Here is a 23459-nt window from a genome sequence, read left to right as displayed (position 1 = left end):
CAGTAGTATTGCTATGTATAGTTGAGTGATGTGAATGCATATGTACTCCTGCTCATGGGAACAACACATCCATATTTGTCTGCCAATATTACCAAACATTCTCCTACACTGGGTGCATATATGAATAGAATCATAAAATTGTTGAGTTGGAAGGGACCGTGAGCGTCATCTAGTTCAACTCCCTGATATGCAGGAATCTCAACTAAAGCATCCATGACAGGTGGCCATTCAAATTCTGCTTAAAAACTACCAATGTAGGTGAGTCCACAACCTTCCAAGGGAGTCGATTATCCTGTTGAAGAGTTTTTACCAGCAGGAATCTCTTCCTGATGTTTAGTCAGAATCTCCTTCCTTGCACCCTGAATCCATTGATCTTTTTGAGACTACTAGATATCTTTATAGAAAAAGAAAGGAGACAAGAAAAGAAAGAAAAACAGAAAAAATAAAAGGGCTTCAGATTCTGTCTGTCAATTACATAAAAAGAATGATTCAGGACATTCACTCCACAACATCCAAGTATTCCAGTTCCCATTAACCAGTATTTTTCCAATCTTGAAATCCAGTTATTGTGTGTTCACCTTCAATTTCAAACAAGCCCAGAAACAGTTCCCAATTTATAATATTGTTAAAAGTCAGCAATAGTTTTTCTGTAGTTAAACATTCCAGCTTTGCCTCCAACAATTTTAGCAATCATGCCTCCATATTAAATAATGATAAATCTTTCCCTCTCTGTATGTATGAGTATCACAACTGTGAACATACATTGAGACAATATTCAATACACATTGGTCCACACTCAGTTCTTTACCTTCAATTTCCACTTCTTGTAGTATTTGCTATGTTTTTCCAGCCTGATCCCATTTAGGTTTCCATTTGCATTTCTTCCGGTTTTGGACCTGGGATCACTCCGAGTCGTAGGGACAGCTCTTTCTCTCTCCATCCCACAGATGCCCAGAAATCTCTCCATGTCTCCATTTATAACCTCATTTATGTTTCCCAGAATCTCAGCTCTATCACTGAGTTGCTTCATTTCTCCATATGCTTGTATTCTCCCAATTCATCGAGTTCTTCCAGCTCATCAGTTGCTCCTTGTAGCTTTGCTATAGTTTCATCTCTCAGTCTTGCCAGTTCTTTGTTGTCAAAAGCTGCCATCAATTTCATTCACCTCTGGTTTAATTTAGTTCTGTGCATTTTTATATATGAATCTCATTTCCAGGTCAGTGACACAACTCTACCAGCACATTATGGCCTTTGTATTTGCTGTAGAGGAGATCAATGAAAACCCCTATATCTTACCCAATGTCACACTGGGCTGCCACATATATAACAGCCATTTCACCGCAGGCTGGACTTACCATGCTTCAGTGGAACTCCTCTCTGGACGGGGCAGACTCACCCCCAACTACAAGTGTGATGGTGAGAGCACTCCAGTAGCAGCCGTTGGGGGACCAAACTCGGACTTATGTCTCTACATGTCAACTGTCCTGTCTATGTACAAGATGCCACAAGTAAGTTAGGTGTGTAGACATTTGCTGATGAGAGATTTGTCCAAAACATTCTTACCCTGTTTGATGAGGGAGGTTTGTGTTTTGATTTCATGCAAAGGTTTACAAAAATCACATTTTCTAATGTTAATTGAATCAGTAGAATAAAGTTACAAAGCAATCAGTACTAGTATGGGAAGAACTGAGTGCTACAGTGGAGATAAGCATTTCCCCTCTAAACATAATATCCATAAATGCCAATTAGCAAGATTTAGTCTCACCCTTTGCCTGTACAGGGAATGACTTTCTTTCTTAAGGCTTTAGAAACATAATCCATGATCTGCATTGTTTGAAATGGAAAACGCTTTTTTAATCACCTTAACACAGTATTCAATCAATCAACCATTACTGGCAAATCCGTATGACATAATTGCCTTTAAATCAGCACACTAGCTGACCTTAAATTTGTTTCACCTAGTTCTCTCTCTCTGCCCCCCCCTCTCTCTCTCACCTGTTCCCATATCTTTCTAACATACACTTGCTTTCTTGTTCTACTCGCTGTTCTATTACTGGCATCCCAACTGCATATATACGTCACCCAAATTTACAAAGCTTATGCCCAGGGCACCTCAAGGACTGCCTGAACCCTTATATCCCAGCTCAATCACTAAGATCATATGCAGGAGCATCTCTTGTCATTCCATGGGTTGACAAGGCTCATTTGACTACCACAAGAAACCAAGCTTTTAGCGTTTTGCACAGTATTGACTCAATGCAATTCAACCCAATCTCCTTTATTGGCATAAAAAGAGTGCATTGTATATATGGATCCGAACACAACACAGGTAACAAAACATAGTTGGAGGTAAAGGTAAAGTAAAGGTAAAGGTACCCCTGCCCGTACGGGCCAGTCTTGACAGACTCTAGGGTTGTGCGCCCATCTCACTCAAGAGGCCGGGGGCCAGCGCTGTCCGGAGACACTTCCGGGTCATGTGGCCAGCGTGACATCACTGCTCTGGCGAGCCAGAGCCGCACACGGAAACGCCGTTTACCTTCCCGCTAGTAAGCGGTCCCTATTTATTTACTTGCACCCGAGAGTGCTTTCGAACTGCTAGGTTGGCAGGCGCTGGGACCGAACAACGGGAGCGCACCCCGCCGCGGGGATTCGAACCGCCGACCTTTTGATCGGCAAGCCCTAGGCGCTGAGGCTTTTACCCACAGCGCCACCCGCGTCCCCCTAATAGTAGGAGGTACTTTGGGATAAAACCATCCAGACAATGTGAGAAACAAAGATGGTTCTAAAGATCTATGGGGGCCTAATTTCATGGCTTCACTCAAAATTTTTGCCACATTCTCCACAGAAGTCAACAGGGACTTAGCAGGTGTCTTCTGCTTCAACTTGTAAATGTCTGCTGAAAAGTTTTATATACCATCAGTTTTATGTAGACAATGAAGAGTCCAGCTTTCTACCATAGTTGCCTGATTTCTGATGTTAACTCTTTTTTTGTATGGTTTTTATGGTATAATTATTATGTCCAGTTATTGTACAATTCTTTGATGTTTTGTATGAATTGATATATATACACCCACCTGCCTTGTATAACTAAAAGTCACTTACATCAATACTTTTCCAAAACCACTCCCTTCTAATTCTATTAACCTAATGGAATTATTTTGGGGGGGCAGGGGACCTTCTTGTCCATAAACATTAATCAAAGAAAAAAAGCCCCAAAATATTTAGTTTTGTTGAAACCTGATATCATAATGTTGTGGCACATCCCTCTTTTAAAAATTATTCTCTTTAGCTCATCTATGGCTCTTCTCCTGTGACAAATAGCAACATCCAAGGAGCTTTTCTCCATCAGATGTTCCCAAAGGGGTCTCATCAATATAAGGGGATTCTCCAGCTCCTGCTGCATTTCAGATGGATATGGATTGGGGTGTTATCTCTTGAAGATGACACTGGAGAGATGTTTGTACAAAATGTTCTTCCCATGTTTGCCGAGAGAGGCATTTGCGTTGCTTTTCAAGAAACATTTCCTAAACTAACATTTTCCAGTGAGTTTTATGAAACACTTGAGGAAGGTTCAAAAGCATTGGATATTATTATGGAAAGCTCTGCCAATGTTGTGCTTGTGAATGGTGAAATTCATACCATGATGGTAATGCGGGCCATGCTCAACCTTCAAGAAACAGATGATATACCAATGCAATCCAAGACAAAGGTCTGGATTATGACAGCACAGATGGATTTCGCTTCGTGTTCATTTGTGAAAAATGTGGACGTACAAGTCTTCCATGGAGCTCTATCCTTTGCAGTCCACTCAAAGGAGATTCCTGGATTCCAGAAATTTCTTCAGATGAGAAATCCTAACTTGGAAGTTGAAGATGGCTTTATCAGAGACTTCTGGGAAGCAGCATTTGAATGTGTTTTCCCTCATCCATCTCTAGAGAAAGCACACAACAAATGTTGCACTGGGGAGGAGAAGCTTGAGGACCTTCCAGCTTCTGTTTTTGAAATGACGACAAGTAGCCACAGCTATGCCATCTACAATGCTCTATATGCTCTTGCACATGCTCTGGATGCTATGCATCACCACACAATAAAATACAGAGCAATGGCAGAAGAAGAGAAATGGGATTTCCTAAGTCTATGCTCCTGGCAGGTAATGAGAGAGTCCAACATAGGGTTGCCATACGTCCAGATTTTCCCAGACATATACAGAATACTGCAGCCAGCAGAAGTGTCTGGGCGGAAATTGGTCAAATTTCTAAGTAATCGGTCCAATGTCAGCAGTGCTGTTTTTGCTGATTTTCCATGAAAATAGCTCAAAAATGGTAGTTTCCCCCCTACAATTTTGCCAAAAAAGCTCTACAACTTTGCTCCCAAAACAATTGTTCTGTCTGGATTTTAATGGTTTGAAATATGGCAACCCTAACTAATAGAGTTTACTATATCTGTGAGTACCTAGAAATTGTTTTATGTCATTTTATGTTATTTTGCATCCTATGGTGTTAACTGCTTTGAGAGTTGTGCAGGTGGGATAAAAAATATTATTGTAAATGTATATCACTGCTAAGACATGTGTGGAGGGCAGAAAGGTGTAACTGTTCTCTGGTTTCTTTTTAAAAATAATTTATATCATTTCCTCTGATTAATTAATCAATTTGTTACACAATCAGTTTCTAATAAGTCCCTTATACAAAAATGGCAAAGATTAACCTGCATGGTTTTTTAAAGAACAATGAAACGTAGCCCTCACATGTGAACCGTAATCAGTTTCTTGTAAATGTAGATTGTTCAACAAATCGTTATGAATTCCATTTTTTATTCTCCCTTTGGTCTAGCTCCACAAAATTCTGAGAAGAGTCTCTTTTAACAATAGTGTTGGGGGGAAAGTTTCCCTTGACCAAAATGGGGAATTAATTACTGGATTTGATATAATCAATTGGGTTGTGTTGCCAAATGAGTCCTTTATTAGAGTCAAAGTTGGAGCGATGGACACACAGCTTGCCGCCGAAGAAGGCTTCAGCTTGGATTATGATGCCATTGTGTGGCCCAACAGGTTCAACCAGGTAAGTCCACTCCAGGGATTCTCCATTCATTTCCTCAATGGTCAATAAATGTTTCATTGGTTAAACCCTAAAACAGATATCCCTCACAGTTAAATTAAATGTGGCTGGGAGATCTGGGACCACAGCACCAATCTAGATCATCTTCCAAAGCAATGATTCCAATATTGATGAGGAATACATCAGGATCAAACGAGAGCTCAACATATCGGACAGAGGGACAAGGATTAATTTTGATGAAAGCATTCAGGAAGCTTTGGGGCTATCCCTTCTTGATATTCGAAGGGACTGAATAGGTTGTCTAATTACTGTCTTACTAACATATGGGGGTTCAACTAAATGACCCTTGGGATCCCTTACAACAATTCTATGGTGTGATATAATTGGCTGTGTAGCAGATTCAGCCAACTCCCAGACCGAACCAGGCCCATTTAGGCCAATTGGTGTCCTGTCCTGATAGGGTTGAAGCAGCTACAAATCACTACAGGGTGGACCAGTGCGTCCAAAATCAGTTTGTAGAAATCTGTGCCATTTTGTACCTCAGAGCAGCTTTTTTTAAGCCAGATTGTCTCTGAAATGTGGCAACTGTTAATTATAATTGAAGTTAAGGAGAACGCCTAGGTGGAGAGAAGGGAAGGGGGCAGAAAGGATCTCAGAAAGGATCTCAAAGGATCTCACCCCACCCAACACTCTCCAACCACATGCTGGGCAGTGTGACACTGAAGGGGTTTGTTTTCTATCCTTTCCCAGTCAATCCCAGTCCTATCCTTCGGTGTGTTCTTTTTTAAAAAAAAATAAATTGCTGTGTTTTTAAATTTTCTCTGCTAATCATTGCTGTTGTTGCTGCATTTATAGTTTCTCACAACAGAATATCAGAAGGACCCAGCTCGCTTGCTTTTTAAAATATTTTTTATTAGTTTTCTAATATGCCCCCGATAATAGCCAAATTATAACAATTATCAATTCATTCCCAAATAATACAATTATCAAAGTGCCAATCAACTTCCAATTAATACGTTTTAGTTAAAGTGGCTCCCCCCATAATGGCTTGGGTGCGTTTCCGATCTCATATCACTGCGTTCCATAATCTTAATTAATGTCGGTTACATTTCAGTTATGATAATAATAATCCCTTAGTCAACAGCTACATAATTAATGATTTCCATTCGTGATGTTACAATATATAAATTTATAAAGCTTCAAGTGAGGAGCTCAAACTATTAAGGACGCAGCTTGTTTTCTGCATCCTAGTGGTGTTACACCATTTTATTTTGTAACCCAAGTGCAGCGGGCTAGAGGTCACCGGTGGGAGGAGTTTGGAAGTGTAGAGGCTGCAAAAATGGAATGACAATGGCTTGCGATCTAAATGGCCACAACTTTATTGATTACCGTTTTAGGCCGGCTTTGGCATAGATATTGGGTATGTATCCTGAATCAGCCAATGCTATGACAGGGTCTCTAATGCGACGTCAATGAATATTTTACTTTTTCTCTTTGCTGACAATTTGCCCCTCAGAAGACCCTTGACTTTTGTTACCCCACCAGGTGGGCTGCTGCCTGCCTATTAATATTATCTCAGGTTTTTAAAAAGATAAACACAAAGGTTCTCAAATACTTGGTGTTAGAAACTGGGCAAACACATGAGTATGAGAAGTTGCAGAATTGAGCACTCACGGTCTTTGTAATATATTATTTTTGATGGAATTTTAAAGGGGACTAGCATGGAAGCCCCTGGAGTGACCCACCTGAAATTTGGGAGCGTGAATCCCCTGGTAGGGACTACAGTGTCCCCGGCCTTCATGGCACTATGTCAAATAAACAAGAAATTTGTGCCCACTTTGCTTCACAATGCAAGTCAAAGGGATTTCCGGAGGTATGTAAAATCCAGATCATGATCCAAATGTGGCTATAGATCAGGTAAGATTTACAGACTGGAGCCACAGATCAGGTTCCGGGGGTCCTCACACAGCCCTAGTACATTAACAATATTGCTAAAAGAGAATGTTTTTATCCTGAATCTTCAGGGCTATTTTAAATATTTTTATAACAACATAATTAACAACATGGTTATGGGTTTCTAAAGACAGAGGTTCCAACACTGTGTCTAGTATTGTGGTGGTTGCATTAAAAGGAACCCTCACTCAAAACTTCTGTTATTTTTCTTTACACCAACTGATTTCTAAAGTGCAGGTTTCTTGGATGGACCAGTGAGGCATGAACTACCTAACTTCTCTCTCTTCTCCCGCTCTCTTAAAAATAAACAGTCACGACCTGCTTCTCTGTGCAATCAGAACTGCCACTTTGGTTATAGTCGTGCCAAAAAGGAAGGGAAGCCATCTTGCTGCTATGATTGTCTCCCATGTTCAGAAGGAAAGATTTCCAACAAGGAAGGTAAGAGATGTTTTGGACAGTATTTATTAACTCCATCAGGTATGATCCAGTATATGCACACCAAAAACTAATTTCCCTGATTCTTAAATTGTATGGTGTTGGCTGATAGTATGCAATTAAAAGCAGTCGTACCTCAGATCCCAAACGCCTTGCAACTCAAACGTTTTTGCTCCCTGACGCTGGAAACCCGGAAGTGAGTGTTCCGGTTTGCAAACGTTCTTTGGAACCCAAACATCCGACATGGCTGACACGGCTTCTGAATGAGTGCAGGAAACTCCTGCAGCCAATTGTAAGCCGTGCCTTGGTTTTTGAACATTTTCGGAAATTGAACAGACTTCCGGAATAGATTCTGTTCAAGAACCAAGGTATGACTGTATTGCCATGGGTCAGATTGACCATACACAGAGGGCATGGAAGAGGGTGCAAGCAAAGCCTTGGGGGAGGGCAAAGATCACCCAGAAGAGGGTTGCTCAGGGGAAATGACAGTGAGGGCAGAGAGTGTCCCACCTCAAGTTGTCAGAATGAGGTGGATATGTGGCACCTGGAAGAGGGCAGCAGGAGGGACTGGGGAGTGAGCACAGGACTAGTGGAAGAATTCCTAGAAAGAATGGAGCCCAAAGACCTGCTCCCCGCTGCTGCTGTCGTCTCAAGACCATAGACAGGCAAGGAGGAAGGAACAGTGTTATTTGTCTTGGAAGCTAAATTTATTTTTGTTTTCCAGACATGGATGACTGTTTTCAATGTCCACAAGATCATTACCCAAACAATGCCCAGGATGGATGCCTTCCCAAGAAAATAACCTTCTTGTCTTATGGAGAACCCTTGGGGATCAGTCTGGCCACTTTTGCCCTCTCCTTTTCTATCACCACAGCTTGGGTGCTTTGGATCTTTGTTAAGCACCAGGACACTCCCATAGTCAAAGCCAACAACCGGAACCTCACCTATACTCTCCTCATCTCCCTCCTGCTCTCCTTCCTTTGTGCTTTGCTATTCATTGGCCAACCTGAGAAGGTGACATGCCTCATTCGACAAATTGCTTTTGGCATGATCTTCTCATTGGTAGTTTCTTGCATATTGGCCAAAACCACCCTTGTGACTCTCGCTTTCATGGCCACAAGACCAGGGTCTAAATACAGAACGTGGGTTGGGGGGAAATTGTCCAAATCCATTATTCTTTTCTGCACCCTTACTCAATCTGCAATTTGTTGTGTGTGGTTGGCAACCTCTCCCCCATTCCCAGATCTTGACATGCATTCAATGACTACAGAAATTTTACTGGAATGTAATGAAGGATCAACTGTCATGTTTTACTGTGTCCTGGGTTTCATGAGTTTACTGGCCTTTGGCAGTTTCATTGTGGCTTTCCTAGCCAGGAAGTTGCCTGACAGTTTTAATGAAGCCAAGTTTATCACCTTCAGCATGCTGGTCTTTTGTAGTGTGTGGTTGTCCTTTGTTCCAACCTACCTGAGCACCAAGGGGAAATATATGGTGGCTGTGGAGATCTTCTCCATCTTGGCATCTGGTGCTGGCTTACTGGGCTGCATCTTTCCCCCCAAATGCTACGTCATTTTACTGAGGCCTGAGTTAAACAGAAGGCAGGTGTTAATAAGAAGAGAAAATCAAAGAATCAACTAGTCTCTTTAAATTCTCCTCTAACTAAATCCTGTTTGATTCAATAACATATAATTAGAAACGTGATCCATCTTTCCAAATAATTTCCTCACTTGGGTAGGCACCATCTCTAATTCCAAATCTTTTCCCACTTCTGCCCTGGAGGCACAGTGTGGCTTGCTGTCACCCGTAGAAGTTATCTGATATGTTGGAACCCAGGTAGACAAAATTGTCTTCTACCTCAAGTGTGTGGTCACCAATGCTGATGCGTGGAGTGTTGGCGATGTCTTGACCCAGGATGTTGGCCTTTGTTAGGCTGATGGGCAAAATGGGTGATGAGACTCTGTAGAGCTTCCTTGAAGAATGTTATCAAGGCTGTATCACCTGCAAACAACCTATCTCAGATAAGGACCTGCTACACTTTCATCCTGCTGCAGAGACATGTCAGGTTGTACAGACCCCCATCGTGCCTTGAATGAAAGTACAGACCGTCTTCAGTTGTGCTGAATCCATATGAGTGCATCACGGATAAGAACATGCCAAAGAGAGTCGGGACAAGAATACAGTCCTGTTTCACAGCACGCTTTTTAGGCCTCCACGGCTGAGCTGTCATCTAGTTAGTGGATGTTACTGTTTTATATCACTTGCATGCCAGGAGCTAATGTAACTAAATGCTTCACCAATAAATAATTAGAAACCCAGTCACATCTACTTGTTGGCCTGGATGTGTTCAGAACAGGTGTTATGTACTGAGTTGAATAGGATCCAAAACGCAGCAGTCTGATTGGTCCTAGAACAATAGGATTCAGAATGCAGCAGTCTGATTGGTCCTAGAACAATGCTGCAGTATGATTGGTTGGCAGGAACCACCCAATCATTCTCCAGATAGAAGCGAATCCACAACCTGATTGGCTTACAGTAGAATTCCGGAATTAGCCAATCATGTGCAGCCCATTGTGTAAATAATGTATATAAAGCAGATACTTTGAGGGGACATTCATTCATTCCTCCTCACCTCTATGAGCTGAATAAAGAGTATGAAATCACTTTGCGGCTCTGAGTATATTTCAAAAGGATAGCTGTAGGACTAATTGGGACATAGCCGAACAAGACCTAATGGTCAAAATTGATCTATAGTATTAATGTTTGTTGCCCCATCTGCATTATTATGCATTTTCCTTTTGTATATGTTTGTTGTAGTATATTTTAATATATGTGTGTTTTATTGTTGGTTGCACCTGATAGGGACTTTCATTCTGTGTTGTAAACAGCTGGGGACCAGGTTACCTAATGAACCCCTACATGGGAAATGAGATCAGTTTCAGTGGCCCAGATATCTAACCTGGAAAGGGGGACTTCCCCCAAATTCACATCTTCAGATCGCTCTCCACAAAGCAGAATAAGGTGGGAAAGTGGAGCACCTTCTAACATTTTCTCAGTTTCCTTCTTTTCTGGGCCCAAAATTTATCAAATAACCTGGAATAACATATGTTAATTATTTATACCATAATGGGACAGAAATGTCTGCAGACTTCTGAAGTAGGAAAATACATATGGAAAAACCTTTATTACTACAAAGCAGTTGAAGTTTTCTTTTGGACTTTGAAGTATCCCAACTGCATTTGGGGAGGAAGAATTTAATCCACTTTTATGAATTGATAGCACTTACTCATATTTGGTAGACTATGTTTTGGCTGAGATGTAAAAGACATTGCTGTCTTTTTTGCCAAAGTCACTGAGAATGTATAACCCAGAACAGGTGATTATTTCTTCTGCAATTATCATTAATCACAATTGCTGCTACTTTTCTCTCCATCCTAAGGGATAGCCAATGACCACATTCCAAATAACAGACTTACACTAGCAGATGTTATTAATACCCCCAGTGACATTCGGAGGTTGAACTATAGACACACAAGGCTCTGTAGCTCTGATCACTGATTATGTATGCTTCATGCTTCTAGCATTGAATCGGCTGAGTGAGTTACCATTCTAGTAAGGTTTGCTATTCAGGGGCGGGGAGAAAGATTAACTGTCTTCCAGAATGAAGTTCCCCTCCTATAAGATGGTAGCATTTGTATTGTTGGTATTATTGTTGCCGCCTCAATTTGTGTGCAAGCTTCCTGTTGCTCGGTGTTCCATTGTAGACCCTCTTCCTATTCTTCACCAATATTATCAATCAGGAGACCACATCATTGCTGGCATTATGTCTCAAATCTATATGACCTCAAGCGTCTTGACTTTCAGGGAACCTCCCTCTCCTGAACTTTTTGATGACTTTCTGTAAGGAGTTGTCTTCTTTTAACCATATCCTAAATATATAATAAATGTATAGTGAATGTATACTGAATAGTGATGCTACTACTACGTCCCTCTAACTTCCCAGTAGTTCTGGTGTTATGGAAGCTCTGGGCAGCCATCCTTTGCACAAGGAGCTGGTACAAACAAGATGCAAATAATAATAATAATAATAATAATAATAATAATAATAATAATAATAATAATAAATAATTTATTTGTACCCCGCCCATCTGGCTGGGTTTCCCCAGCCACTCTGGGCGGCTTCCATAGAAACCAAAAATACACTAAAATATCACAGATTAAAAACTTCCCTGAACAGGGCTGCCTTAAGATGTCTTCTGAATGTCAGGTAGTTATTTATCGCTTTGACATCTGATGGGTGGGCATTCCACAGGGCGGGCGCCACTACCGAGAAGGCCCTCTGCCTGGTTCCCTGTAGCTTTGCTTCTCGTAATGAGGGAACCGCCAGAAGGCCCTTGGCACTGGACCTCAGCGTCTGGGCAGAATGATGGGGGTGGAGACGCTCCTTCAGGTATACTGGGCCGAGGCCGTTTAGGGCTTTAAAGGTCAACACCAGCACTTTGAATTGTGCTCGGAAACGTACTGGGGGCCAGTGTAGGTCTTTCAAGAGAGATGTTATGTGGTCTTGGTGGCTGCCCCCAGTCACCAGTCTAGCTGCCACATTCTGAATTAGTTGTAGTTTCCGGCAAAGCCACTCAATGGCAGCTCTGCTGCGGCTCAAGCTAAGCCTGGCAAGTGAAAAACAAGTATTGAAAAGTCTTTACAAAGTCAGTTTTTTATGCTAGGGTGTTGTGTTGGGGGGCTTACATCAGTCTTGGCTCAGAATGAACAAGTTACACTGGTGTATCTTAAACAGAGTCGTGGATGGAGAGTTACTGTTGTCTGTCCCAGCTGACCCAGCAATCAGCTAGCTAAGCAGGAGGTTCAATTTTCAATTGTGTTTTCATGAGTCACAGCCAAAGCCAATGCTTCAGATGCTGCAGTCTCAATGCCCTATATTCAAGATCCTGATGCGTTCATTAGTTTTCCTCCAAAAGTTCCCCGAAGCCCTGTAATATCTATACCTTGAGATATTTAGGTTGTTGAGTCATGCCACGTTCTCCTCCAAGAAGCTTTCAGTCTGGGCCCCTTTCAAAGCTTTTTGTATTTGGGGCACCATCTTCGTTTATAGAGAGTTGGTGAGCTGCTGCTGCTCCCTTGAACTGATAAAAGTTCATTAGGTAAGAGTTTATGTAACTATTTTTGGCTGCCAGCTTGCTCTAGATAAGGAAATAATTTAGAGCCATTTTTACTATACAGAGTCCCCATTTCAAGGCCTGACTTCTACAAGCATTATCAAAGGTCCTCTAGCTTGCTTCCTACATCCAGGCTAAATGCTCCCTCCCCACTTTCTCCTGATCTACTGCATCTTAAGCTTCTTATTCTGACAGATCTTTCCATAGGATTGCTCCTGTAGAAGCTGGTTTCAGCAACAGCATCTCTTGAGTCATCGTCATCATGCACATGTAAGAACCCAAAGCAAATATCAATGTTCCCTTATTATCAAAACATCACTTTAATATACAACCTTAGTCCATAAGGTTGTCCTCCACTTTAGCGTATTATCCCAAACTACTACGAAGCTTTAAAAGCATTTTAAATGAATTTATGGCAGCCCTGAGGGAGTCTGAAGAAGCCTGAAATATAAAAAATAAAGAAGCACAAATATCTAAACTAGTGTTTATAAAATTGGAACTTAGGAAATCATTGTTCGTTACTTGCCCTATCCCACAAGGTCACAAAGTGGGTTTAAACAATAAAAAAATGCAATATTAAAATCAGTTCAAACAATCTGCAATGCTAAGAAATGTTTGCCAGTGTATCCATGTGATTCACTGGACTATAGGCATAAATCTATTTTTCTGTGTGAAGATGCATTATTTTCACAGCAAGTAGCTCTCTTATTTCAGAGTAATGACACAGCTCTACCAACATGTTGTGGCTTTGGCATTTGCTACAAAGGGAATAAATGAAAATCCTGAAATCTTGCCCAACGTCACCTTGGGATTCCACATCTACAATAGCCATTTCAGTCCAAGCTGGACTTACCTGGCCTCAATGGAACTTTTCTCCAGGCAGGGAAGATTCATTCCAAACTACAAGTGTGACACTGAGAACATTCCAAGAGCAGTCATTGAGGGACCAAACTCTGACCTAGGTCTTCACATGGCAACCATCCTCTTTACGTACAAGCTGCCACAAGTAAGATATGGGCACGGAATATTGATTGTTAACGGTCCATTTTCTGTTTTCCACTATGTCCTTTAAGACTTATATTTGAATGTTTGGGTGGTTCTCAATGGAGATTTAACTCCTCCTAAAACATAATATACTACACCGTCGGGTCACTGATATTCTGCCAGGAGTTACATTTCATAACCTACAGCCTAAAATGATTCACTCCTTGATTTTGCATAACCATACCTGTATATCAAGTACTTTATTATGGTCATAGAGCAGCATAAGGAAAACATCTAAATAAATAGCATAACAGTATGAATCTAAGTGAATAATTATTAAATGGGAGCAAGAACCAAATGTAGATTTAAACATATACATAGAATACTTAATTAAGCATAGATAATGGGTGAGTAAAAAATTATAAGAAAAATTAAAAGATAGGTTAACATAGCTATATGGGGTGGGCTTCAGAAGTGCAGCTCTAATAATATGGGCCTTCAGTTTAGGATTGAATTGTAGCATAGACCATTCTTCATCGAATATCTATCGAGGCAGCGCAAAATCTGGCGACTGAATATGTGACTTCTGTATATCCATTTGTAAAGATACTGAAATTCCAAAGAGTTCAAAGCCATAGTGATATGGAAGCAGCAATGCTATTGACATTTCTTGTGTGTTTGGAGTATGGTTGACTAACATGCCATTCTCAATTGTCACTGACTATGTCCCTGCAGGCTGCATGTTGATACTTGAAAGGTTGAGTGATTCATACTGAAATTTCCTTTACCATCATTGAGAATTAGAGGGGTTGTGAAATGCCACAGGAACAAAACAAGAATTAGCACAAGAAAACGACACATTTGGGGAACAGGTTGAAGGTTTTCAACCGAACGAAGAAAGGGAGAGGAAAGAGGAGGGGGACAGAATAAAATGTTTCTAAAGTAGCTCTGTGTGTGTGTGTGCGCGCACGATTCTAAGAGCATTCTCATGCCAAGAAAAAAGGATGAAAATTTTTTCATTGGGCAACATCAGGGGTCGGCAAGGGTTACCTTGCTTGGGCTCATACACTGCCGCAGAGCCCCCTTCATGGGCCAGATTTCCAGCGCCACGAAAGTGAGTCCCTGCGCTGCATTGCACCGGTTTAGTGCAGCATGCTGGGACTGGCCGAGCGGGCGGCTCAGTTCAGGGGCATCTTGTGGGCTGGTAAAACAACCCCCGTGGGCCACTTGTGACCCATGGGTCTTAGGTTGCCAACCCCTGGGCTGTTAGAATTCCTGCTCTGTGGTTGCAGTCATAGGATTGTTGTCTATCACATGATAGTGTATGTTTTGACTCCACAGAGTGGGAAGTGATGGAAACAGGATGTTTGTGTTACTGTGTTCCGTGAAGTGGGACTATTGTCCTTTGTTCTTTTTCTCTTTCTGTCTGATGCTAGAGAGAGAGGGAGCCATGTTTCAGTGCTCTGTGTGTGTTTATATGTAAATAAAGTAGATTAGCCAAAATGCTGAGTTGCTGAGGTCTGTCACGCGAACTGCAAAGACACTGCGGATCCCTAAGTGTGCCGATGTCGGTTGGCATCGGCTGCTGTGATGTTTGGGCTGAAGAAACATGAACGTTCCCTAACCTTTTCCATACAGCCACAGCAAAATCAAGTCCATCACATTAAAAGTGTTATCAAATCTAAGGGAAATTTCAACGAAAATTGGAATATATTATCTCTCTTTGCATGCTTCTGTCTGGTTTTCTGTAGAAAGGGTGTATTGATCCTTATGCTTGCTTGTTGATTTATGTCAAATCTCCTGGGCCCCAGGGAGCAGCAATGGAAAGGGATCTAGCAGTATAGGACCCTTTTGAGGTTAGATAAATTTCCAAATGGACTTTCCTCACCTGTACAGGTCACAACAAAACTTTCACTGAATGTTTGCTGTGCCTGCAAGGGTCACTAAATGTTTTAGATCAGTGGGAAACACTCAGCATTTTGAGAAAGTGCTGAGGGTCCCCATCATAGAATAGCTGGCATGTGTGGCATCAAACAAAACAGCTGTTGTGGGGTGTGACACAAAGACTTAGAAAAAGATGGCTTCTGCACCTAAAAGGGCAGAAAAGGTGACACAAAATGGTGGGGTGTGTGCGTCCTGACAGAATGGAAGGGGCAGCAGGTGTCCAATGCTGGGTGTCTAACCCACTGAAAATAAGAACTGGGCAGGAAGAGCAAATCATTTTTCATATATTGCAGATTTTGAACGGGATACTTTTACAGGGGCTGTAGGGGGTAATGGAGGGCAGGTTTGCACCCATAGGAGCCATTTTAGTGACCCTTGTGTTAAATCATTAATCAGCTTATTTTCCCACTCAGTTACATTCATATAAATAAATAAATGGGAGGGGCAATCCTCCTAATTAGCTATTTTCATTTTTATTGGGAAGACATCTTTTGCAAATGAATGGTATTTGTATTTGTAAAGCACAACGCATCACACAGTAAAATCAACGAATCAACGGATTAAAAACTATTGAATACTACCAACTAAACGGAGAAAAAATTGTATTTGGTATCCCTTTTTCTTTTTCAAAAATCTTATTTTTAGGTCATCTATGGCTCTCATCCCGTAACAGATACTGACTTCCATGCGTCTTTCTTCTGCTACATGTTCCCAAATGGAGCTCATCAGTATCTCGGGATTCTCCAGTTGCTTCTTCATTTCACCTGGACGTGGATCGGGGTGCTTTCTCTGAGCGATGACAACGGAGAGAGATTTGTACAAAACGTTCTTCCCATGTTTGCAGAGAGAGGCATCTGCTTTGATTTTATAGAAAGATTCCCCAGGCTCACCTTTTCTGGTGAGTTCATCGAAACAGTAGAGGAATCTTCTGAACTATGCCATATTATTATGGGAAGCACTGCCAATGTTGTCATTGTGAATGGCGAAATTCATTCCATTATGGCACTAAGAGTGTTGCCCAATATTGCAGAAATAGAAGGGGTACCTGTGCAAGCCAGGGCAAAAGTTTGGATTATGACAGCCCAGATGGATTTCACATCCTTTCCCTTCCAACAAAGTTGGGATGTAAGTTTCCTGCACGGTGCTCTGTCCTTTGCTGTTCACTCAAGGGATATTCCAGGGTTCCAGAAATTTATTCAGATGAGAAACCCTCTCTCTGAAAAAGAAGACGGGTTCATCAAGGACTTCTGGGAAGTAGCATTTAACTGCTATTTGCCCCATCCTTCTTCAGACGAGAAAGACAGGGAATTCTGCACCGGGCAGGAAAAGCTTGAGAGCCTTCCTGGGTCTGTTTTTGAAATGAGCATGACTTCCCACAGCTACAGCATCTACAATGCAATCTATATTTTGGCACATGCGTTGCACACCATGCATTCCACCAAATTAAAATCCAGAGCGATAACTGGTGGAATAAGGTGGGAACTTATAGATCAACAGCCATGGCAGGTAATGTTGTATTCCAGAGATCTGAATGCTGTGGTACATGCTTTGCAAGCCAGGCATGCAACAAAACTCAAACACAAAGCGATGAAGAGTGTATTGAGATTGGAGGTTCTGGGTGAACTTATGTGGCATGCGATGGACTAATCAGACTAATGCAGAACGTGCATAATAACTGCAGGTGCATAAATAGGTTGATGGGCTGTCATGTGCTTCGTGCAACCCTAGGGCTGAGCCCAAGGAAGCACATTTCTTGAACACAGAGTGGAAAAGCCTTTCGATGATTTTGAGGGAGAAAATGAGAGGTCTGAGGCAAAAGTGCTTCCCAAGATGCCCTAATGTTAACTTGGCTACTCCTCTCACACTCTTTTGCTACTCCTCTCTTTCTTTTGCTGCATTCCTCCCTTCCTCTTGCTAGGGCATTCTTGCTCTGGGATGCCATATCCACCCATTTCAGAATCCTCAGAGGTCCCTTCCCTTCCAGCATATGAAGCAGTAGAGGGATCCCCCCCCCCCTTTTAAGAGACATTGTAGTGTAGCCAGGAATGCTGCCTAGAAAAGCAGAGGCCCATGATTCAGGCACTCCTGCCGTCTTCATTGCTCCAGGGAAAGGGTGGTGTACTATCACCCTGTTGTTTATTTGTGTCTGTATGTACATTGTTTTTAATACTTTATTCTCCCCCATTTGGCTCAACCTGTTTCTAAGAACAACCTCGTTCAACGAGGCAAATAATAAATCCATATACAGCTTTTTAACAGGCCATGTACCAAAGTGCTCAAGTGTGAAAGATTATCACTCACTTGTAATATTGCACCATTTTATACATCCTTATTTATTGCTTTCTCTCTCTCCACTGATTTAGCTTCACCACTTTCTGAGAAGTGTCTCGTTTAACAATAGTGTTAAAGAAGTGGTTTCCTTTGATCAAAATGGGGAACTGGTATCTGGATTTGATATTATCAACTGGGTCATATTCCCCAATGACTCCTTCCTTAGAGTCAAAGTTGGAAAAATAGACCCCCAGGCTTCCCCAGACAAGAGGTTCAACATTCATGACAACACAGTTGTGTGGCCCAGCAGGTTCAACCAAGTAAGGTCTACTTCAGGTTGTCTCCAGTTATTTATTCAGTGTTGAAATATTGGTTTCTGGTTTGAACCCTGAAACAGCTGCCTGTCAGGGTCAAAATAGATATGGCAGGTGAGATCTGAGGCCATTGTCTCCCAAAACAGCTTTTGACTTTGTAATGGAGGACCTACTGAAAATAACATGGTGCTTAAACCAGCACAATGGGAGGGAGAGTTTGTCTTAAAAAGTGCATAAGTTGGTGAGATCATCAGTTCCTTGATATTCAGAAATGCCTAAAATTTCAGTGAACTGGTACTTTAAAAAGGTAATGGGACCCCTGACCATTGGGTCCAGTCGTGGCCGACTCCGGGGATTGTGGCTCTCATCTCACTTTACTGGCCGAGGGAGCCGGCATTTGTCTACAGACAGTTTTTCCGGGTCATGTGGCCAGCATGGTTCTGGCGAACCAGAGCAGTGCATGGAAACGCCGTTTACCTTCCCGCCAGAGTGGTACCTATTTATCTACTTGCACTCTGATGTACTTTTGAACTGCTAGGTTGGCAGGAGCTGGGACCAAGCAATGGGAGCTCAGCCTGTCATGGGGATTCGAATTGCCAATCTTCTGATCGGCAAGCCCTAGGCTCTGTGGTTTAGACCACAGCGCCACCCGCGTCCCCTGAACTGGTACTTTACTAAGACATTAAAAAGGAAATCCAACCACAGTGATTTCCAAAGCTATAAAAAATGTAAAGGCAGCACAATTCCATAGTCCATAGTCAACACAATTTTCTCACTATGCCAGCTGCAGGAGAAGTGCTGAGAGAGAGAGAGAGAGAGAGAGAGAGAGAGAGAGAGAGAGAGAATTCCCCAGTGTTTCACCCTCTTTAGCTAACCAGGTCCCAAGTTTCACAGGAATTAGTGATGGCTGGTGATCATTACAACTGGAAAGGCAGTAGATGAAGATAGGTCCAATGACAGGCTCCTTGGAGACCAGATTTGGAGACCTTTCCTCTCACACAGATGCACCAGCACTACACTGGCCTGTCTAGGGCACCAGGGCACCCCAATGACAAGGAGGTGGGTTATGGGGAGATGTGGGGATAGCACATAAAAATAAATTGTACAAGACATGAATGTGCTGACAAAGAAGCTAACTTAAAGCAAGGAACATTGGCAAGGTGGTATGAAGGGCAGATAATTGTGTTTAACACCTGAATTTGATCTAAATAAATAAGACAATGGACCGTGCTTTGAGAAAGTCAATGCATATTCCAACATCTTCGTCATAAATGAAACGCAAGTGTAGTATTGCCAGACATTCCACAACTAGAATTGGCCGTGGTGCATAAACAATTCTCTCTGGGAACGATATGATTTTCCTATACGTACCAGAATTAACACATTTCATTACATCAGAAGGCTTCTTCATGGTGATATGCAAACTCCCACACTAACATCTGCTCTCATTTATTTACAGGCATTACCCCTTTCAGTGTGCAATGATCATTGCTATTTAGGTTACAGGAAGGCCAAGAAGGAAGGAGAGGAATTTTGCTGCTATGATTGCCTCCCGTGTCCTGAAGGAAAGATAACAAACCAGAAGGGTACAGTATACAGTATACATTGTTTATAAATTACATATGGTGTGATCCACTACATGCTTATGTCAAACTAATTTCCCTCATAACTGGAGCGACTGGTGGGTAACGCCTGATATTACCCCTGAATGTCATAGTGACTTAAGGTCACAGTGGGCAGAAGCATTAAGCATAACCTGAAAAATGAAGGGTGGAACATTCAGTAAATCTTAAAGTTGGGCTACCCTGCATACCTTTATCTCCTAATTCTCATTTTTGTCTCAGTCTGGCTCACACAGACACCAGTTTTATTAAAATAAGCCTTTTTAAAAACAAATATGTAATTGTGTGCTTCCATATGATAAGTACAGTCATACCTTCAATCTCAAACGCCTTGGCTCCTAAATAAATCGGCTCCCAAACAATCAAAACCTGTTCCAGTTTTTGAACGATTTTCGGAAGCAGAATGTCCTCCACGGCTTCCAATTGGCTGCAGGAGCTTCCTGAAGCCAATCAGAAGCCGTGCTTTGGTTTCCGAAAGTTTTGGAAGTCAATCGTACTTCCAGAACGGATTCTGTTCAACTTCCAAGGTATGACTGTATGTATTATATACCTAATACAATGTGCACAGAAAAAACGATTGCTAAAACGGACAAACTAGTTACTCTATCAAGTAAAAGATGCAGCTTAAAATTGTTCTGTGTCTTTTATTTCATTTTATTTACCGGTATCCAGAAAAGTTCTATACACCTTAATATAAATAAATAGATAGATAAATAATAGTACAATATAAACAAAAATATGATTAAGATTATTAAGTACTTTATACTCACACACACACACAGCAAAATGCAATGCCAGAGGTAGAAAGACAAATGGTTTTAGTATTATTAATTAGTTTTAAAATTTTGGAAAGTGGGGCATAAACAAAAAAGGCTGAATGCAGATTCACCTGACCAAATTCAGGTATCAAAGAAATATTCCTGTGATTCCAAATTTTAGTATTTAGGCAGTAATGTTTTGTGACTGGAGAATAAAGCCCAATCATGGCGGCAAATACAATTTCTCTGCCATTGAAATTATAGTGTGCAGCAAAGAAGTCAGGGCGATAACAGTGAGCTAATCACCATGGGGGAGGAGAATCACAAATAACAAAACCCATACACAGTATGTGAGCACAATGTACACAATCTGTTTTCTGTGCATTTATATGCTTTACTATTTATTTATTTATTTATTTATTTATTCATTCTCTTTCATAGAATTTCTGGACCCTTTCTTCTTTTTGAAGTGAACCTGGGCCTCATTTTAACCATCTTTCTGAAACGAACACATCACAATCCAGAAATCCACACTGAAGTCCATATGAAGGGTTTTGTTGCCCATCCCTAGAGAGAGAAGTTTTGTTATTCATACTGGCCTGAAAAGCTACATAGCTAAAAATGGCTTCTTAGGTTAGAAACATCTTTTAGATACTGAGCTAAGAGACATTATTTAGGGTTGTCCAATATTGATGTCCGTCCTTCCCCGTCAAGCACAAAACACAGAGCATCACTGTATAGACACCTGTCTTTTCTCTTTCAGATATGGATGACTGTTTTGAATGTCGTGGAGATCAGTATCCAAACCATGACCAGGATGGATGCATTCCAAAAGAACTAACCTTTTTGTCTTATGGAGAATCTTTGGGGATCTGTTCGGCTACTTTCTCTCTCTCTTTTGCTGCCATCACAGCTTTGGTACTTGGAATTTTCATGAAGCACAAGGAGACTCCCATCGTCAAAGCCAACAACAGGAACCTCACCTACGTTCTCCTCCTCTCCCTCATTCTCTCCTTCCTTTGTGCTCTGCTCTTCATTGGCCAGCCTGAGGAAGTGACCTGCCTCCTTCGACAGACAGCATTTGGCATGGCTTTTTCCGTGGCAGTTTCTAGCATATTGGCCAAAACCACCATTGTGGTTCTAGCTTTCATGGCTACCAAGCCGGGGTCCAGGATGAGGAAGTGGGTGGGGAAACAATTGGCCAGCTCCATTGTTCTTTCCTGCTCTCTTATTCAAGCCACGATTTGTACTGTGTGGCTGGCAAATTCTCCCCCATTTCCAGATTTGGACGCGCATTCAATGCCAGAAAAAATTGTACTGGAGTGTAATGAAGGTTCAGTTTTCATGTTCTACTGTGTCTTAGGATTTATGGGTCTCCTGGCCATTGTCAGTTTCACTGTGGCTTTCCTAGCTAGAAAACTGCCCGACAGTTTCAATGAAGCCAAGTTTATCACTTTCAGCATGTTAGTATTTTGCAGTGTTTGGTTGTCCTTTGTTCCAACCTACCTGAGCACCAAGGGGAAGTACATGGTGGCCGTGGAGATCTTCTCCATCTTGGCATCTGGTGCTGGCTTACTGGGCTGCATCTTTTCCCCCAAAGTCTATGTCATTTTACTGAGGCCTGAGTTGAACAGTAGGAGGCAGCTAATCAGGATAAATAATTAAAGAACCGACATTACTTTCTAGAAATATTAAATGTACCTGTAATTTAACCCCATTGTATTGAGCTGCATGTAACGAGAAATTAGTTATATTCCATTTCTGATCACTGTCTCTGATGGATCAAGATTGTTTGCAATTCAGAATGTGGTGTTTCACAACCAATTCTCTTTGAGTTCAGATAACAATAGGCTATTACAGGCTAAGTCCCAGCCTGAACGTGGAAGATAACGCTCTACCCATTGCTCTTCATATTTAATATATCCCTCCTTGTTCCTGATATCCATTTGGTCAATCTGTATAGCAAACTAGCTCCTGAAAGAGGAGGAATGTCATTTATTTTGTTGTGGAAGTCTTCTGCAGCTGCAGTGCCCTCATCCTTAAAGAACGGTCACAAATGAATTATTCTGAACATGGCTGCAAGATTCCATTTCATGCTGGGGATTCGGGGAATAAATTAGGCCTGCCTCTGTGAATTGTGGAAGTGTCCAGTCCTCCCTTGTCATTGCAGTAAATTCTAACCAAAGAAGGAACCAATTGGGACATTTTGGAGAAAACTCCACCATTCTTGATCTCTCTCAATGGTTTAAATCTCTAGAAGGCAAGTCCCACCCACCCCCACCCCTGAGAATTCTGCAATATAGCACTGAACTTGTAATAATAACAACAACAACAACAACAACAACAACAACAACAACAACAACAACAATTTATTTATACCCCGCCCATCTGGTTGGGTTTCCCCAGCCACTCTGGGCGGCTTCCAACAAAATATTAAAATACAATAGTCTATTAAACATTAAAAGCTTCCCTAAACAGGGCTGCCTTCAGATGTCTTCTAAAAGTCTGGTAGTTGTTTTTTTCTTTGACATCTGGTGGGAGGGCGTTCCACCGGGCGGGCACCACTACCTCAGTGTCTGGGCAGAACGATGGGGGTGGAGATCCTCCTTCAGGTATACTGGGCCGAGGCCGTTTAGGGCTTTCAAGGTCAGCACCAACACTTTGAATTGTGCTCTGAAATGTCCTGGGAGCCAACGTAGGTTTTTCACATAACTGGTGTCCAGCAGTCACTTGCAGTCACCAGTCTAGCTGCTGCATTCAAGATTAGTTGTAGTTTCTGATGCACACAGTCTGTCACCTCGGCAGCCCCTCAAATCTCCTGACACTGTCCAGTCTTCGAAGTGGGGGGGGGGAGGAGAGGATAGCTTTTTGTCCTTAATACCCCAGTGCTCTTCACTAGCCCAGCCAGGATGGTTTGAGCTTTTTTTAGGGAAGCCAAAGTTGTTGAGCT

At 41.8% G+C, this 23459-nt stretch overlaps 2 protein-coding genes across 3 annotated transcripts in view; one reads left to right on the top strand and one right to left on the bottom strand.

Moving 5' to 3' along the window:
- The window catches only part of LOC310666072 (uncharacterized protein), a 1539811-nt gene that overhangs the window by 510635 nt on the left and 1005717 nt on the right, over positions 1-23459 (bottom strand). The gene's annotated exons all lie outside the window — the stretch shown is intronic.
- Positions 4983-22174, top strand: LOC310667157 (vomeronasal type-2 receptor 26-like; the record flags this gene model as incomplete). Its single annotated transcript, XM_083418881.1, has 6 exons — positions 4983-5060; positions 13383-13622; positions 16190-16890; positions 17946-18135; positions 19589-19715; positions 21273-22174. The coding sequence occupies 6 exons, from the start codon at positions 4983-4985 to the stop codon at positions 22172-22174; spliced, it is 2238 nt and encodes a 745-aa protein (XP_083275007.1).

The sequence above is a fragment of the Podarcis tiliguerta genome, assembly GCF_965153285.1.
Source record: "Podarcis tiliguerta genome assembly, chromosome: 16".
Taxonomy (NCBI): Eukaryota; Metazoa; Chordata; class Lepidosauria; order Squamata; family Lacertidae; genus Podarcis; species Podarcis tiliguerta.
The sequence above is the reverse complement of the archived record's forward strand: the minus strand, read 5'-3'. Positions and strand labels throughout refer to the sequence as shown.